This window comes from Momordica charantia (assembly GCF_013281855.1).
Source record: "Momordica charantia cultivar OHB3-1 chromosome 7 unlocalized genomic scaffold, Mcharantia_2.0 BLBB01000007.1, whole genome shotgun sequence".
Lineage (NCBI taxonomy): Eukaryota > Viridiplantae > Streptophyta > Magnoliopsida > Cucurbitales > Cucurbitaceae > Momordica > Momordica charantia.
This window is the reverse complement of record NW_028275165.1, coordinates 14,524,512-14,540,079: the sequence shown is the minus strand read 5'-3', so window position 1 is coordinate 14,540,079 and position 15,568 is coordinate 14,524,512. Positions and strand designations below refer to the sequence as shown.

Genomic DNA, 15,568 nt, shown 5'->3' with positions numbered 1-15,568 from the left:
TTTTGTTTTATTCTTCCCGTAAACGTTTTACGATTTTGTTTTATGTTTTAAATAAAAGGTTTTATCATAAAATAAAAGAATTTGTTTTGTTTTCAAATAAGTTTATTTTAAAAGGGAATAAAAGATTTTGTAAATGGTTTATTTCAAAATTTATTTGACTTCCTTTGGTGTAAGAATAAAATCTAGGCAGCTTAAAGAAAAAGTTTTTTTCCAAGGAAAGACTTAATGTTTTATTTCTTTTTAGAAAAGCAAAGGAAAAATTTTAAAACAAAATAAGACGTTGTTTTAAAATATAAAAAATCAAAAGGTGTTTTTTTTAAAAAAAAAATAAATTTTGTTTTAAGATAATATCATTTTGGTTAAAAAACATATTTGGTCCCTGTACTTTCACTAAATTAACAATTTAGTCCCTAAACTTTAATTTGTAACGATTTAGTCCTTGTAAGTTTTCTAAAGTAACAATTTAGTCCCCGAACTTTAACTTGTAACGATTTAGTTCCTGTAATTTAAAATTTATAACAATTTAGTCCCTATCGTAAAATTTTTTATTAAAATCAAGTGTCAAATTTTATTATATAACAATTTATCTTTCTAATTCATAAACATATTTGGTCCCTCTTTAGTTTATCAATCTATACATACAATAAACTTAACAAAAAAAAATTTCACAAAATGGACTTAATTGTCACCAATTTTAAATTACAAGACTAAATTGTTACATATTAAAGTTCAAGGACTACATCGTTACCAATTTGAAAGTATAGGGACTAAATCGTTACAAACTAAAGTTCAGGGACTAAATTGTTATTTTAACAAAAGTACAGGGACTAAACATATTTTTTAACCTATGATTTTCAAATGGCAAAGTGGTAAAAAATGTTTGATTTTTAAAGTAAAAGATTTGGTTTAAAGTTTTTTTTTGTTTTAAAAAATAAATTAAACGTTTTGTTGTATTAAAAAGTAATTAAAGTTTGTATGTCAGTGTATTGCACAATGGTTAGATGTTTCAAGATAAATTTTTATGACCCATGTTCGATTCTTTGCTTGCCCTTACCTTCCGTACACTCAACCGACTCCTTTCGCAGACCTTTTTTATTTTTAGAATCACACATCGCGGATGGTTGGTTGGTGGCGATTCCAAACCCGTTTGCAACAACAGGGAGCAGGCCGAAGTCAGTGAGGCAAGGGAAAAGAATGGCGCCGGCCTAATTTTCCCCCATAGTGGGCTCTAGCAAAAAGAGTGAGAAAAAAAGAGAAGAGGCAGGAGAGGATTACAATAGCAGCCCAAAGAAGTTGAAGCGGATAGTTAACGAACTGACAAAGAAAATAAAGCAACGGCAGAGGCTGCAATGCAGCCTCGCCGAGAGACATAATGACTCAAACATCAGCTGGAACAATAAACAGTTCTGCTTCTCGGGGATTTATGGCAGCCCGAAGAGACATAATCGGCATGCTACTTGGGAGCTAATCAGACGGCTTTATAATTCGGATCATTTTGCTTGGGTTGTGGGAGGCGACTTGAATGAGATTTTACCAACAGAGGAGAAAGTGGGTGGCAACGACAAATATCAATCTCAAATGAACCATTTTCGTGAAGCTCTCGATGATTGTTGTCTTCAGGACTTGGGCTTCCAGGACTCTAGTTTTACGTGGTGCAACCGGAGACGTCAGCAGGAACAGATCTGTGAAAGATTGGATCGTTTTCTAGGCAATGAGGCGTTCAGTTGTCTCTCGAAAACTTTAAGAGTGTTTCATCATGATTGGGCCAAGTCTGACCATAGGCCCATTATGTTAACTTTGTTCGAAACAGTTTATAGGCCCGTGGAGGAAGGCTGCTTTCAAATTTGAGGAAGCTTGGACTAGTGACACAAGATGTGGAAACATTATTACTGAGGCAAGAAGTTGGGAGGCGTCTCAAGGCAATCAACATTTGGATGTATGTTTGAAGAAGTGTGTTGCAGCTTTGGAGGAGTGGGGAAGAAATTTCAACAAAGAGTTCAAGAACCAGATTTCCTATCTGCGTTCTTCCTTCGCCCGAGTGTACTCAAAGCCCCCTCCCTGGTATTTCAAGCTTATTCATGAATGGGAGTGGGAGCTGGATGTGTTACTTGAAACAGAAGAAATCTATTGGAAGCAAAGGTCAAGAGAAAACTGATTAAAGTGGGGGGGATAGGAACACCAAATGGTTTCATAAGTGGGCTTCTCTGAGAAGGCAGAAGAATTTCATTCGATGAGTGGAGCTTGATGATAACCAATGGTAAGAAGATACGTCTTTGGTGGAAAAAAGGTTTATCTCTTATTTTCATAATATTTTCACTTCTTCATATCCTACAGAAGAATCTTTGAACAGAATTTTCCTTGCATAGTGATTGAGGAGATGAATGGGAAGTTGTTGGCGTCTTTTGAGAGTAGTGAAATTGAGAGAGCTTTGAAGCAGATGCACCCCACAAAGGCTCCTGGTCCAGATGGATTTCCCGCTCTTTTCTATCAGCGTTACTGGACGACACTGGGGAGTAAGACAGTAGCAAATTGCCTTGATATCTTAAATGGTCATTGCTCGATAAAGGACTAGAACTCTACTCTTATTGCTCTTATTCCAAAGACTAAACATCCTAGGAGGTTGATAGCTTATAGGCCAATCAGTCTTTGCAATGTTTCCTATAAAATTAATTCGAAGGTCATTGCAAACAGGTTGAAAAATGTCCTAAAAAATGTTATCTCGGAGACTCAATCTACGTTTATCCCAGGGAAAGACAAAAGGATCTCCTATCTCCTTACCCTTTTATTATTTGCGCGGAAGCCCTTTTTGCAGCCTTTCAAAGGGCTCATGAGTTGAATCACATTCAGGTATTTCTCTATCCTCGTCTTGTCCTGCTATCTCTCATTTGTTCTTTGTAGATGATAGCCTCACTTTCTGTAAGGCAACGATTCCTAGTTATATGTCATTAAAAGGATTTTGCTTGACCATGAAAAAGCTTCAGGCCAAAACGTTAATTTTAATAAATCTGCCATTTGGTTCTCTCCAAATGTGAAGCTGGATTTTCAGAAATATGGGCAATCATTCATGGGGATGTCGTTGGTTCCTTCTTTGGGAGACTACATGGACATCCCATCGAGCCTCACGAGAAGCAAGAGCAAGGATTTTGCAAAGGTCAAAGATAGATTATGGAAGCTGGTGCAGGGCTGGAAATCTAATTTGTTTTCAATAGGCGGAAAAGAGGTACTCATAAAAAGTGTAGCCCAAACGATACCTACTTATGTTATGAGTTGTTTTAAATTGCCCTCTTCTTTTTGTTCGGAGCTTTCTAAGACTATACCAAGATTTTGGTGGGGTACTACTAAAGTTAAGAAATGGATTCATTGGGTGAGCTGAGATAAAATGTGCTGGCCAAAGGAGTTCGGTGGCCTGAACTTTCGTGATCTTAAACTCTTTAATAAGGCACTCCTTGCTAAGCAACTTTGGAGGTACATTCAATTTTCAAATCTTTTGGTGGCCAAGGTAATCCGGGGTGTTTATGCTCAAGAAAGCTCTTTGTTGGCAGCGGAAGGTGGAGCTAATTGGTCGTATTTTTGACAAGGAATGGTTTGGAGTAGGGAGTTGCTTACAAGTGGTCTAAGAAAGGCCGTGGGCACAGAAACAACTATTGACTACTATGAAGATCCCTAGATTCCGAGGAAATCAACGTTTAAGCTTATTTCTAGGAATTTGGATCCGGTGTGGATGCCCAAAGTGATGGAGTTCATAACTCCATATTATCAGTGGGATGTGCCCAAATTAAGACAAGTTGTGTGTGAGGCAGACGTGGAAGCAATCCTGGAAAGTTCTATTAGTTTGATTAATATGGCATATATGTGGGCTTTGCACTATTCTAAAAATGGTCTTTACACAGTCACAAGTAACTACAAATTAGCTACGAATCAGAGGTTGCTAGCCCAATCCATAAGCAACAATAACAGTATGGATTCGTGGAAAAATTTATGGAAAATCCAAGTGCCTTCAAAAATCAAATTGTTTCTTTGGAAAAGGTGTTGAAGTGTTACGTTTATGCCCGATTTGTTTGAAGAAGGTGGAGACGGTAGATCATGCCCTTGTGAGGTGTAAAGGGCACAACAGATTCGGAATTGTTTGTTCCCAAACAGGGTCAGTGGAGATTGCTTCAATAATTGCTTTATTGATTGGTGGGCAGAGTGGCAGCATTCTTTCTCCAAAGCTGAAACAATTTTAGTAAGTATTACTTGTTGAGCGATTTGAAATGATACAAAATGCTATGATATACAAACAAGGAGTCTCTGATATTTTAGCAAAAGTTTTTTGGATCCTAAATTACTTTCAAGAGTTAAAGCCGAAGGAGCGTGAGAGGCTGAGAAACTTGAGAAGTCTGTTACCTCGAATCAAATGAATTGGTTTCGAATATTCGAGCTTTGGCAGAAAATTTCATGGAAATCTCATTCGACTATATTTATAGAGAGTCGAATTCGGTGACTCATAGACTTGCAAAGGAAAGTTTCGGTTTGGGGCGAGCTCGAGTGTGGTTTGCTTTATTTCCCCCTTTTCTCTGTCAGTGTGTTAAAACTGACTTCCAAAACAATGTAGAGTTTTAATACATTCCTTTTCTCAAAAATAAAATAAAATAAATAAAACTTCCTGCTGATATACGTTATTGCATCATTTAATACAAAATTTTACAAATTAAACGTTTCAATTGATACATTTGCAACCTAAACACAAATTAAACAACTCCAGACTAATTAACTCTCATAATAAACAACTTCATGTTAAAGAACTTCCAACCTAATAACTCCTTGTCCCCATCCAAACACTCCCTAAGAGTTTTTAAAATTGTTATAGTTCAGTTGGTTAATACATATAACCTTCGTTGTGTTAAAATCTTAAAAAAAAAAAAAAAAAAAAAAATCCTTGAAATTCCATTCACTTTGATTCAATCAAAGAACACAAGCATCAAACACAACTTGAATAGCAAACAAAAGAACTTCTCTAGGGACAAACAAATCCTTGTGGGATACTTTTCCCACATGAATTTACAAGCAAACTAAGAGCAATAGGCACATCAAGGTTGACAACACCCAACACATTCGCCTTCAATGCAGTGCACAAACACAATGCAGCCTCGAGATCGGCCAACCCCGTCAACAAACTACAACATTTCTTGCTTGGTTTGGCCCCGATCTGCTCGTTTATCAGCCCCAACCAACTCCCGCACACTCCAAACTTCAGAGTATCTTTTGGGCACTTGGCCTGCACCACAGGGACACCAGCAGGCGATGGCCGAACCTTCGGAGGGCAACCCGATTTAGCCGACGAGACACAAGCCAAACCTAGGATGGTTAACAAGACTGCAAGAGCCAAGGCACATGAAACTCTAAGCCCCATCATTTCATGCATCAATGTGTGTAGCAATTGTTATTTTGTTTGGTGTATTTATGGATAAATATGAGTCTTTTCTCCATGTGAAGTTTGTGGCTCATAGTTAGGCTGAGTTCTTTGTTGAGATGATATTTTGGAGCAATGAGTGAATGGCATCCATTAATGCAAATTGCCAGAGGCTTTTTTTCTCCACTGGCAGAGACACCAAATATGTGGCTGCGGATAATTCCCAATGTATGTGAGAATTGAACAGAAGAACCTTATCTTTGTTGGACTTTTGTACGCTGAATTGGGTAGTGTATGAATTATGCCTTTTCTTTATAACCTTAATTTTGTTTTTTCACTTCTTAAATAGATGTCTCAATTTTATAAAAATGTTGATAAAATATGGATGTCGATTCATACTTTTAAAAGTTATAAAAATAAATAATTTTTAAGAAATATTTCAATCATTTGCACTTTTTAAAATAAGTTAAAAAAAATATTAACATTGACATTAACGTATTGTATATATATTAGTGATATTATGTTGATTTTTTTATTTATATTTTGTTGATTTTTTTTTTTGCGCACTATGGAAATATTGACTCATCCATCCATGACATATTTCATATTATCTTTTCATTATATACTCTTCATTTTTACACAAACCACTATTGGTGATTAAGAATATAAATCTAAATAAAACTACTATTCTATTGGTGATTAAGAATATAAATCTAAATATAGAGTATCTAAATTTGTCAAAAAGAAAAAAAAAATCTAAAACAACAACTTAGCATAATTGATTTCTAAAAGCTGAGGATGAGTATTTTTTTAATGACAAAAACACAACCACTTCACTCCATTTTCATCTAATGTACACTAGATCTATCATCCCCAAGCCAAAATTTTCTTAGCAAGATCATCAACAATGGATCGTGGTTTTTTGACAAGTCTATGGTAATGTTGGAGGAACCTAGAGCAAACTGCAATTTCAACGAGTTGGAATTCAGGAAAAAAGAAGAGACTACTCAACATATCCTATGGAAATGATGTAAGGTAATTAAAGATATATGGGTAAATTGCACTACTGTTGAAGCAAATTTTTTCTACATTGACAAGACAAACTGGACCACAAAAGAGTATTGGGAGTGGTTAATAGATAAGGCTGGTGAAGAAGAATGTAAAAGAAGCATGATCATAGCTTGGCAGATTTGGGAAATGAGTAACAAATCAATTTTCAAAGGTGTTCATTCAGAAACTAGAGACATTCAATTGGCGATTGACATATACATAATCAACAGTGCAAATCGAAACACAAATCCAGAAGGAAAGTCAACAAACATGGACCTGACAAGGCGAATTGGAGACAATATAGGAGCCTGATGGAAATCTCCCACGTCAAATTCATGGAAATTAAATACAGATGCAGCATGGTGAGCAGATACAAACACCAGGGGGATTGACTGGATTTTAAGAGACGAGAAGGGAGAAGTCATTAGAGCATGCTGTAAAATTAAAAGAGAGGAAAGAAATATTACTTACCTAGAGGTGATGGCTATTTGTGAGGGATTGTATGCGATTCGACAAAAACACCGTCGATCAATTCACTTGGAATCCGACTCCCTCAAAGCGTTTCATCTACTTCATAGACAGTGTCAAGATCAAACTGAAATTATTTGACTCTTAAAAGAAATTTGACAGATGATGGAAGGTATGGAAATAGTTTCAATAAGACATATCGGTCGAGAGGCAAATAAGTTGGCTCATGGTTTAGCCAGGCGAGCAATAGAAAACGATTTGAGGGAAGAATGGAGTTGTCGAACTCCCTCGTGGCTGGACAATCTAGTTTTTTCGGAACTTGTTTTATGTTAAGTTGTTTTCTTCTTTATTTCCTAAAATAAGAGAAGAAGCTATTACATCTAAACATAGATGGACTGGTAAAGGTAAGTATATACATGTCGTGAACTTCACTACTCTTTACAATGAAGATGTATTTTCAAATTCTTATCGATGTTATTCTCTTTTTAGGTATGTGCAATCTCTATTTGTGTAGAGTTTTGGAAGAAGCTAGCAATCCCTCGAGAGTGATCGAACTGCGTACTCTTGAATTTGTAAGGAAAATGCAAACAAAGTCTCACATTGGTTAGTAAAGGTAGTGATCTATGATTTCTATTGGTATAAGACATTTTAAGTGAAACAAAAAGTAAAATCGTGAGACTTATGTATAAAGCGGACAATATCGATATAAGGTTTTTGAGTAAAACCAAGATATGATGGGTTTTTTGAGTAAAACCAAATGTTGACTGTGTTAATAAAAATACTTACATGTAAATAGTTTTTCATATACGGTAAATATTATCGGAACAAATAACTTAATATTTCTTATTTGATTAATATTAACTATGCATATATTCATTTTTTTTTTTTTAACAACATGCATAGTTGTAACTCATTTTTCATAATTTATAGTTGTAACATTTAACATGTCATATAATATATTCAATATTGACCCCTTTCACCGTGGAAGATAATAGTATTATTTTTATACATAACAATATATAAATATGATAATTGTTTTTTTTAGCAAAATAATATGATAAATTACTACTTATTGACTATTGACAGATACAAAGTTGCACAATTAAAATCTGAGCAATTCCTTTGCAAAAAATAAAAAAATAAAAAATAAAAAATCTGAGCAATTTTATTTATAATGTGAAATGCAATTAATTGTATATACAAATAGAATCTTATCTATTACATTTTTATTTTTATTTTGTTTTGATTTTATATAAAATCTTATATATTTTTATATTTTAAGATTTAAAAAGTTGTAAATACTTTTTCAGATTTTGTTTTGATTATTATTGACATTAGTTAGATTTGTAATTAGTTGGTTAATATTCAAATCAGTTGATTAATATTCCATATTGAGCCATTTTTCTTTGGTTCGTTACCACATTTTATCTTTTTTATTCTAATATGTATCAGAGCTTTTTAGAAAATTTCTTGGGTGCTTGTTTTGCGCACTCTGTCCATCATAATCATGACTTTGAAAGATATTATTCATTTTGTTCAACAGCGGATCATTCCATATGATTCAATGCCAATTCTGATTACTCCAATTCCAGCTGCATCTTCTTCTTCGGCTACTTCGGTTCTTACATAGGCTTACACCAATCCATATTTCTTGCATCACAATAATACGAGCTTGGCTTTAGTTACTTAGCTCCTTACAGAAGGCAATTACATGTTTTGGAGTCGTCTTGTGATCATTGGATTATCCGTAAAGAACAAACTCAGTTTGATTGATGGTTCTCTTCCATGACCTACTGGTTCACTCTTCTTGCTTGGATCAGAAATAATAACGTTGTTATTTCTTGGATATTAAATTATGTTTCGAAAGCAAACTGCTAGTATTATTTTTTCGAACTCTGCTCATGAAATTTGGTTGGACCTTCAAGATCATTTCAAAGCAAAAATGTTCTACAAAATTTTCAGATTAAACGAGCCACTACAAGAAATTGGGGTTTTTGCAGCGTTTTTTTAGCGACAGTTTAAGGAAAACGTCTCTAAAACTTTGTTTCAGCGACATGCCTAATATTTATTGTCGCTGAAATACCTCTTTAGCCACATACAAATTGCACTCAGAATCAGGAATTTGTAGGTATGTATTTTACTAAGATTAACTCTTTGTGGGTGGAATTAATTTCGTATCGTCCAAATTGCACATGCTAATCTTGTTACTATATATCAATATTCATGAGGTTCCATCTTAAAACCAATTGGCAATTAGAGGAGTAGCTCATGTCTATTATAAACCTATTGTTAGATCCTCTCTCTTTTCAATGTGAGATCCTTAACATGCCGTCTCAAGATCGTGGCTCTTTTGACTCATCGATCTTGGCCGAATCCCATTTTTAGACTAGTTGCTCGTTTGAGCATTTTGGGCTCTGATACCATATCAATATTCATGGGTTCAATCTCAAAACGAATTGGCTATGAGAGGAGTAGCTCATGTCTATTATAAACTATTTTAAGGTCACATTTCTTTTAAATTTGAGATCCATAACATGCCCCTCAAGATCGTGACACTTTTGGCTCATCGATCTTGGCCAGATCCCATTGTGAGGGCTATGCCCAAGCAGACAATATCATACCATTGTGGAGATACGTGGGGTACGAGAGGTACCATTGTCCTTAACAAGTGATATCAGAGCCATGGTCTAAACCTAGCTGTATCGATGAATTCTCGAGTGTCGAACAAAGAAGTGGTGAGCCTCGGAAGGTGTGGTCATGGTGTAATCCGTGGGTGTGCTCTATCAAGGTATGCCTGGAGCTTTGGAGAAGAGCAAGCTCTTGTTCTGGTCTCCGAGAGTAGACCGATAAGTGATTACTTGTGGAGAGGCTCGGTGGTACTTTGTTCGAGGGGAAGATTGTTGGGTTTGTAAGATGGTTGCAAACAAAGTCCCACATTGGCTAGAGAAATGAATGATCATGGGTATATAAGATAGGACAATTATCTCAATTGGTATGAAGCCTTTTGGATGGAACCAAAAGCAAAGCCGTGAGAGCTATGCCCAAAACGAACAATATCATACCAGAATTTGCTACCTTATGAACCTATAGTTTATAAGCTCCAATAGTACAAAATTAATTAATGAAACTCATTAATTAATTAATTTTCATTCACTAACCCAAGGTTACTTCACTATAAATCCGAAGTTGCACACTTCACAAGTTGTTCGAAAATTACAACTGGGTCAAAAGTCCGTTTTACCCACGTAGAACATCGCGCTACCATACAAACATGGTATATAGGATAAATATGAGGCCCAAACTTAGAAGTGTTGCACCCCCTTGAAATGAGTGCATGTACATCACACCTCCTACGGTGGTTGCCAAAGCTTCGAGTGAACCCGAAATAGGCCATGGACTTGGATATACCAAATGATAAGAATGCCTCTAAGATTCATTCATAAACCACTTTGCCTCGGTTGTATGTAAACCCCCCTTCACCCCTACCCACTAAACTGGTAAAGAAGGGCTCTTTGGGGTCTCATTTTCTTTCTATCTGACAGGACAAAAAAATAGGAAGGGATGATTCTTTCATTGCATTGATAGAAGTCTAACTAGAAAAAGATCTCTCTATTACTTTGAGAGGATAATCTCGTTGGTTTGACCGACGAACTACGTGGGAAAATGGACCTTTCTTCTTTCATTTATTTTCACCAGGCATTTTTGTAAAGTAACAATTCTCTTCAGTTTGGTTTCGGAAAACTTGTTGGTCACGGATTAGTGCGTTCTGCACCATCGGCGGCCTAAAATGAAAGGCGCAGGTTGAGGCTGCATTCATTTATTCAACTTTACATGTGGGAAGGGCTTACTCTCCTCGGCTTGGTCTCACTCTTTTCCCGCACTATTCCTCCCCACTAAAAAGATCGATTGACTTTCTCGATAAGCTTTCTGAACGTCCGTCTTTGCGTGGCGATTTCAAAAGGGGTATATATCTCTTGTAATGCTTTCTACTATTCTGATTGAGAAAAAATCGATTCTGAACGTCCAAGTCATAATGAGATTAAAAGTCCTCATATAGCACTTCTGACATCACTACAGCCCACTTGGTTTTCTTTCCCGCAGAGCGGCATACTGAAAAGAATCAAGAAAAAAAGGCGAGAAGAAGATAGGCAGCTCGACTCCTCGAGGAGAGGAAACCTTTTTTTTTTTTTTGTAGCCGTATTCTGCCAAAAGACTTTTTAGTAGATTTTAGGATTATCCCTAATCTGCTCCATCCATTCATGGAGGGGTTCGAAATCCATCTCCACAGATATTTCCAGATCATGAGAAAGAATGTTATTGGCTATTTTCGAATACATATTTCTCATTTCTGGAAAGTGAGGGCCGCACTCGCCCTCTTTCACACTCTTCACGTAGTTGCTGCGTTACTAACGTATGAATTTTCCTTCGAAGTGCCTCAGGGGATCGGGGTGTGGAACTTCCGGCGGTGCTGCACCTCCGGCAACGCCTCTTGAGCCGCCCTCGGTTGTTGATTGTGGTTTTGATAGGGGTTGGACGGCCCCAAGAACTGGCAGGATCCGTGGGTAAAGCCGGAAGCTGCTACACGACCTTTGTAGCAACAATTAGCCGTGGGATCGGCCTCGCCTAAGGCGGGTGCACAGAAGGGTGAAGGCGAAACTCGAAAGGTATTTACTTGATTTTCACCTTCCTCGTTTCGAAACAAGTCGAGCAGTACTTGCAGGGCTGAAGAAGACTCGCTTCCGCCCGCCAGCCTAATGAGACCTGGGGTTCCCTCGAAACTCCCCAACAGTCCGCTCCCGAAATGCAGTATGAGGAGGAAGAAAAAGAGGTCTCATAAAGCGATCCGAGAAGAACGATTAGGGTCATATTCTATTCTTTCTACAATGCCCATAAATGAAGTGCTTCGTTTCAGATCAATTCTTCGCTGCAATCGCTTCGATCCACCCCCTCGGTGAAAGCCGTAATATGCCTTGAGGAATTATTACCAGTAGACTTTCCTGTACTAAAAGTGAATTGTCTAAGTGCTCTCCCCTCTTGGCTTTGTCTCATTGTCAAGATCGTAATCATTCGATTCCGTCCATACTCGACTAAAAAGGGCAGGCTAGCTCATATTCCTTCTTTCTTCTCCTTCATTATCATTGGTCCTTTTGACATAACATTCTCGGCTACCTCCGGTCCGGTAAGAAAGAATCCTGTAGCCAGTGACTAGTTCCGCTATGGAGCTACGTGTTCTGTTTACGTGCTACTAAGCACGTCGATACTCTCTTTCAAAAGTGAGATCACAATTGGCTTAAAGAAGAGGGAAAGATCACTCCTAAATGCAGCCTTTCTCTTATATACGATACCAGCAGACGCACCTTGGTACTTTCATGCGCCAATCAAGGCTAGTAGAGTGAAGAAAGCCAAAAAACTTGAGCGCCCTTATGCGAGCCTTATTGAAAGGGCCCCTTACTCTCGAACAAAGCAAGTGATTGAGCTGCACGAAAGCCGTCGACTCTAATACGACGACCTTATTAGAGTATTATCGTCGACGGTGTAAAGGCGTTAGTACATTCGTTTTCTTGCTCGTTAGCGCTTTACTAATAACATAGAAAGAGGCAAGCCAAAACCAAGTCCTAAAAAGTGGCAGAGTTCGCCTTTAGGGGTTACCTACTTGAGGGCTTATGTAATATATCAAGAGGAGCTCCCGAATTTGGCCTTTTTGTTTAATTAAGGGCAGCTCGCCTTTTTGAATAGAAGGAAGTGGGATAGCGGAGGTGATTTCGGTAAACTGATGCATGAGCTGAGGCTCCCACGTCCCGTCGACCCTTCGAAAAAGTAAGGTCGTCAAATGGCTCATAGGGAGTCAGAATCAAGCAGAGTCAAAAGCGGGTCAAACTCAGATAAGCAAAGGGGGAGACACATTCATGAAAAGCAAGAAGCCGTGGGGGATTGGCCAACTATGAATATATCTTACTTTCGGGTAAGAGTATGAACATCTATTAGTCCGTATCATGGGTCCACTTGTTACAAAAGGCAAACATCCCTATTCCAAAACATACACATAAGTCCTTAGGCAGGCGGGGACGAAAAGAGTCTATTTCTTTACAATATTCTGGAATGTATGATGGCCCTATCTATTCATCTTTTATTTAAAAAAAAAGAGTTCCACATCTTTTCGAGGCCGGGAGAACAAATAGGCGTGAGGAAGAGGGAAAAGGGGGCTACGATCCCTCTCTCGTTGCTGTTCCTGGATCACCCATCCCTTCCTTCCCCTTCGTCCGACCTGGCGAGATCCGATGAGATCAGATCTCTCGAACGAAGTGAAGTGATAAGAAGAGAAGACAGCTGGCGGGAGATCTCTATTCATTACACCCCCTTATATAGGTTAGGGAAAACGGAAGTGCGCTCCTGCGTACCAGCTGAAGGAAGGAGCTTTAGAAACTTACCTTCTTATTAGAGAAAGGGGTAAGCCAAAACCAACTCCTAAAAAGTGGCTGGATCGAAGTATCTCGAACATTCTCCATCCGCTTGCCAGCTGTAGAGGGGGTTCGATTCCCATTATACGCGATGTGGCGAAAAAGACTGATTCAACAAGATATGCCTTGCCTCATTAAGATTTCAAACCTGTAGTCTACTTTTAGGAAATTTCAAAACAGAGAACTTACAATAATACAACGCTGCATTCTTCGAAAATTGAGAAACAAGAAGATATCTATTAAGAGAAAGATTTATCTGAGAGAAAATCTTAATAGTTACATCCAATCACAAACTACACCAAAGTTGCCCCTTTTTCATGGGGATTTACCCATCATAGAGATGCACAGAGGAACATAACGAACTTCTTATATCCCTTTTCCACTCAATCCAGAAACAAGATCGGACGTTATTCCGATTAATCTCCATTTTAGTGGAACTATTCCTCAAGCAAGGCAACCGATAAGTCATCGAAGGGTTTGTGTGAATAAAGGAATGGTAAGCATTACTCATTTTAAAGTGTCCCACGGTGATCTAATATCTTTTCAAGAAAATGACACGAGAGTCCGCGGTGAAGAAATAAGAAGATCTTTCTATATCGAAATATCAGTTGAAAAAATCATAGGAAAATTCTTGGATCACCCGGTAAGAATGTGGAGAAGAACTAAAACAGAATGGTTCCACCTACTCAAAACTAAGAGGGGATGCCGCCTACTACTAAAATCTCGGTTTTTGCAACAGTTGCATTCTTCTATGCAAAAAGAAGACTTAGAAATAACAAAGAAGTTTGGATCGGAAAAAGTATCTTTAGGCAGTTCCTTCGCTGAGCACAACTGAATGAAGAGGAATTTGTATCATTTTAAATCCATATTCTTATCGAATAGAAGGAACGAGAAAAACTGAAATCTTCTTACTCGAACAAGAAGTCCTATAGTTTACAACTCTTCTTTATATAGTAATTCAACCTATTGCTCCGCATCCCCCATTAGTTTACTATGAAGAGCAAAATCAAAAGGATCGAACTACCTACTCATTATTCGGAGGTGAATCATAGAACACTAAAAGTTGTGGTATCTTATGGACCTAACATAGGTCACATCCCTCACGACATAAGATTGAAAGATCAAAACCCTCCTCTTCGGAGCGGAAACAGACGTGGCCAAAACATATAAAGATCGACATAGTCACTCACAGGGACATCTCTATCCGTCTCGAGTCTCGTCTAGATCGATTCATAGATCGATTTCTATCCATATGTCTCGGTATCTCTGTGGATAGAGACAAAGATAAGGATCCATATAGATGTTGATTCACTATTTCCGTTTTTTTGATTGATTGCCTTTTTTTTGCAACAAGTTTGAAATATTAATGCAGGCAAGGAAAGAGAATTTTTCTATTATTCTTGCAGGGTCGGAGCGTAGACGAGCAAGCAGAGCCCAGGGAACGGGGAAGCCCATCATAGAGCAGTCGACTAAAAGTAGAAGACGGTTGGCTTGGGAGAAGACGACTTCTCTCAGGAAACATGGCCTAATTTCTCTTCTTTATTTTTGATTTCGGGTTTCTTTCTTTTTTCAGGGGCCTAGAACGCTAAAAGGTAGGGGAGAAGCAAGCCGAACCTCTGATCGACTTGGAAACATCACAAATTCTCGGCGTCGAGAGAGATTTTAGATTCCGTAAGTAACTCAGCGAGTGCTTCTAAGAAGGAAATGAAATACGAACAACCGCACTGGTCGTAATAGATCGACTTTCATGCTAGTTCTTGCTCCAGCATGAATGTTTCATTTTAGGGAAGGACGACGTACCATGATACTTTCTGTTTTGTCGAGCCCAGCTTTGGTCTCTGGTTTGATGGTTGTACGTGCTAAAAATCAGGTACATTCTGTTTTGTTTCTCATCCCAGTCTTTCGCAACACTTCAGGTTTACTTCTTTTGTTAGGTCTCGACTTCTTCGCTATGATCTTCGTAGTAGTTCGTATAAGAGCTATAGCCGTTTCATTCCTATTCGTTGTTATGATGTTCCATATTCAAATAGCGGAGATTCACAAAGAAGTCTTTCGCTATTTACCAGTGTGTGGTATTATTGGACTGATCTTTTGGTGGGAAATGTTCTTCATTTTAGATAATGAAACAATTCCATTACTACCAACCCAAATAAATACGACCTCTCTTAGATATACGGTTTATGCCGGAATGGTATGAAGT

The 15,568-nt window shown here is 37.8% G+C and overlaps 2 protein-coding genes and 1 long non-coding RNA gene across 3 annotated transcripts; 2 read left to right on the top strand and 1 right to left on the bottom strand.

The window, feature by feature from the left end:
• The first annotated feature begins 1,277 nt into the window (after positions 1 to 1,277).
• LOC148210425 (uncharacterized) lies at positions 1,278 to 4,656 on the top strand. The gene is made up of 2 exons (XR_015792338.1): positions 1,278 to 2,257; positions 2,335 to 4,656. It is a non-coding gene; the product is annotated as an uncharacterized LOC148210425 (long non-coding RNA).
• Positions 4,657 to 4,915: 259 nt separating this feature from the next.
• LOC111024153 (Bifunctional inhibitor/lipid-transfer protein/seed storage 2S albumin superfamily protein) lies at positions 4,916 to 5,503 on the bottom strand. The gene has a single exon (XM_022301767.2). It carries the CDS (start codon positions 5,402 to 5,404, stop codon positions 4,997 to 4,999), a length of 408 nt encoding a protein of 135 aa, XP_022157459.1. The 5' UTR covers positions 5,405 to 5,503; the 3' UTR covers positions 4,916 to 4,996.
• A 7,956-nt stretch (positions 5,504 to 13,459) lies between these two features.
• LOC111024155 (small ribosomal subunit protein uS4m) lies at positions 13,460 to 14,538 on the top strand. The gene is given in 4 exon segments (XM_022301769.2): positions 13,460 to 13,491; positions 13,493 to 13,536; positions 13,539 to 14,342; positions 14,345 to 14,538. Coding segments are annotated over 4 exon segments (1,074 nt in total).
• The last annotated feature ends 1,030 nt before the right edge of the window (positions 14,539 to 15,568 follow it).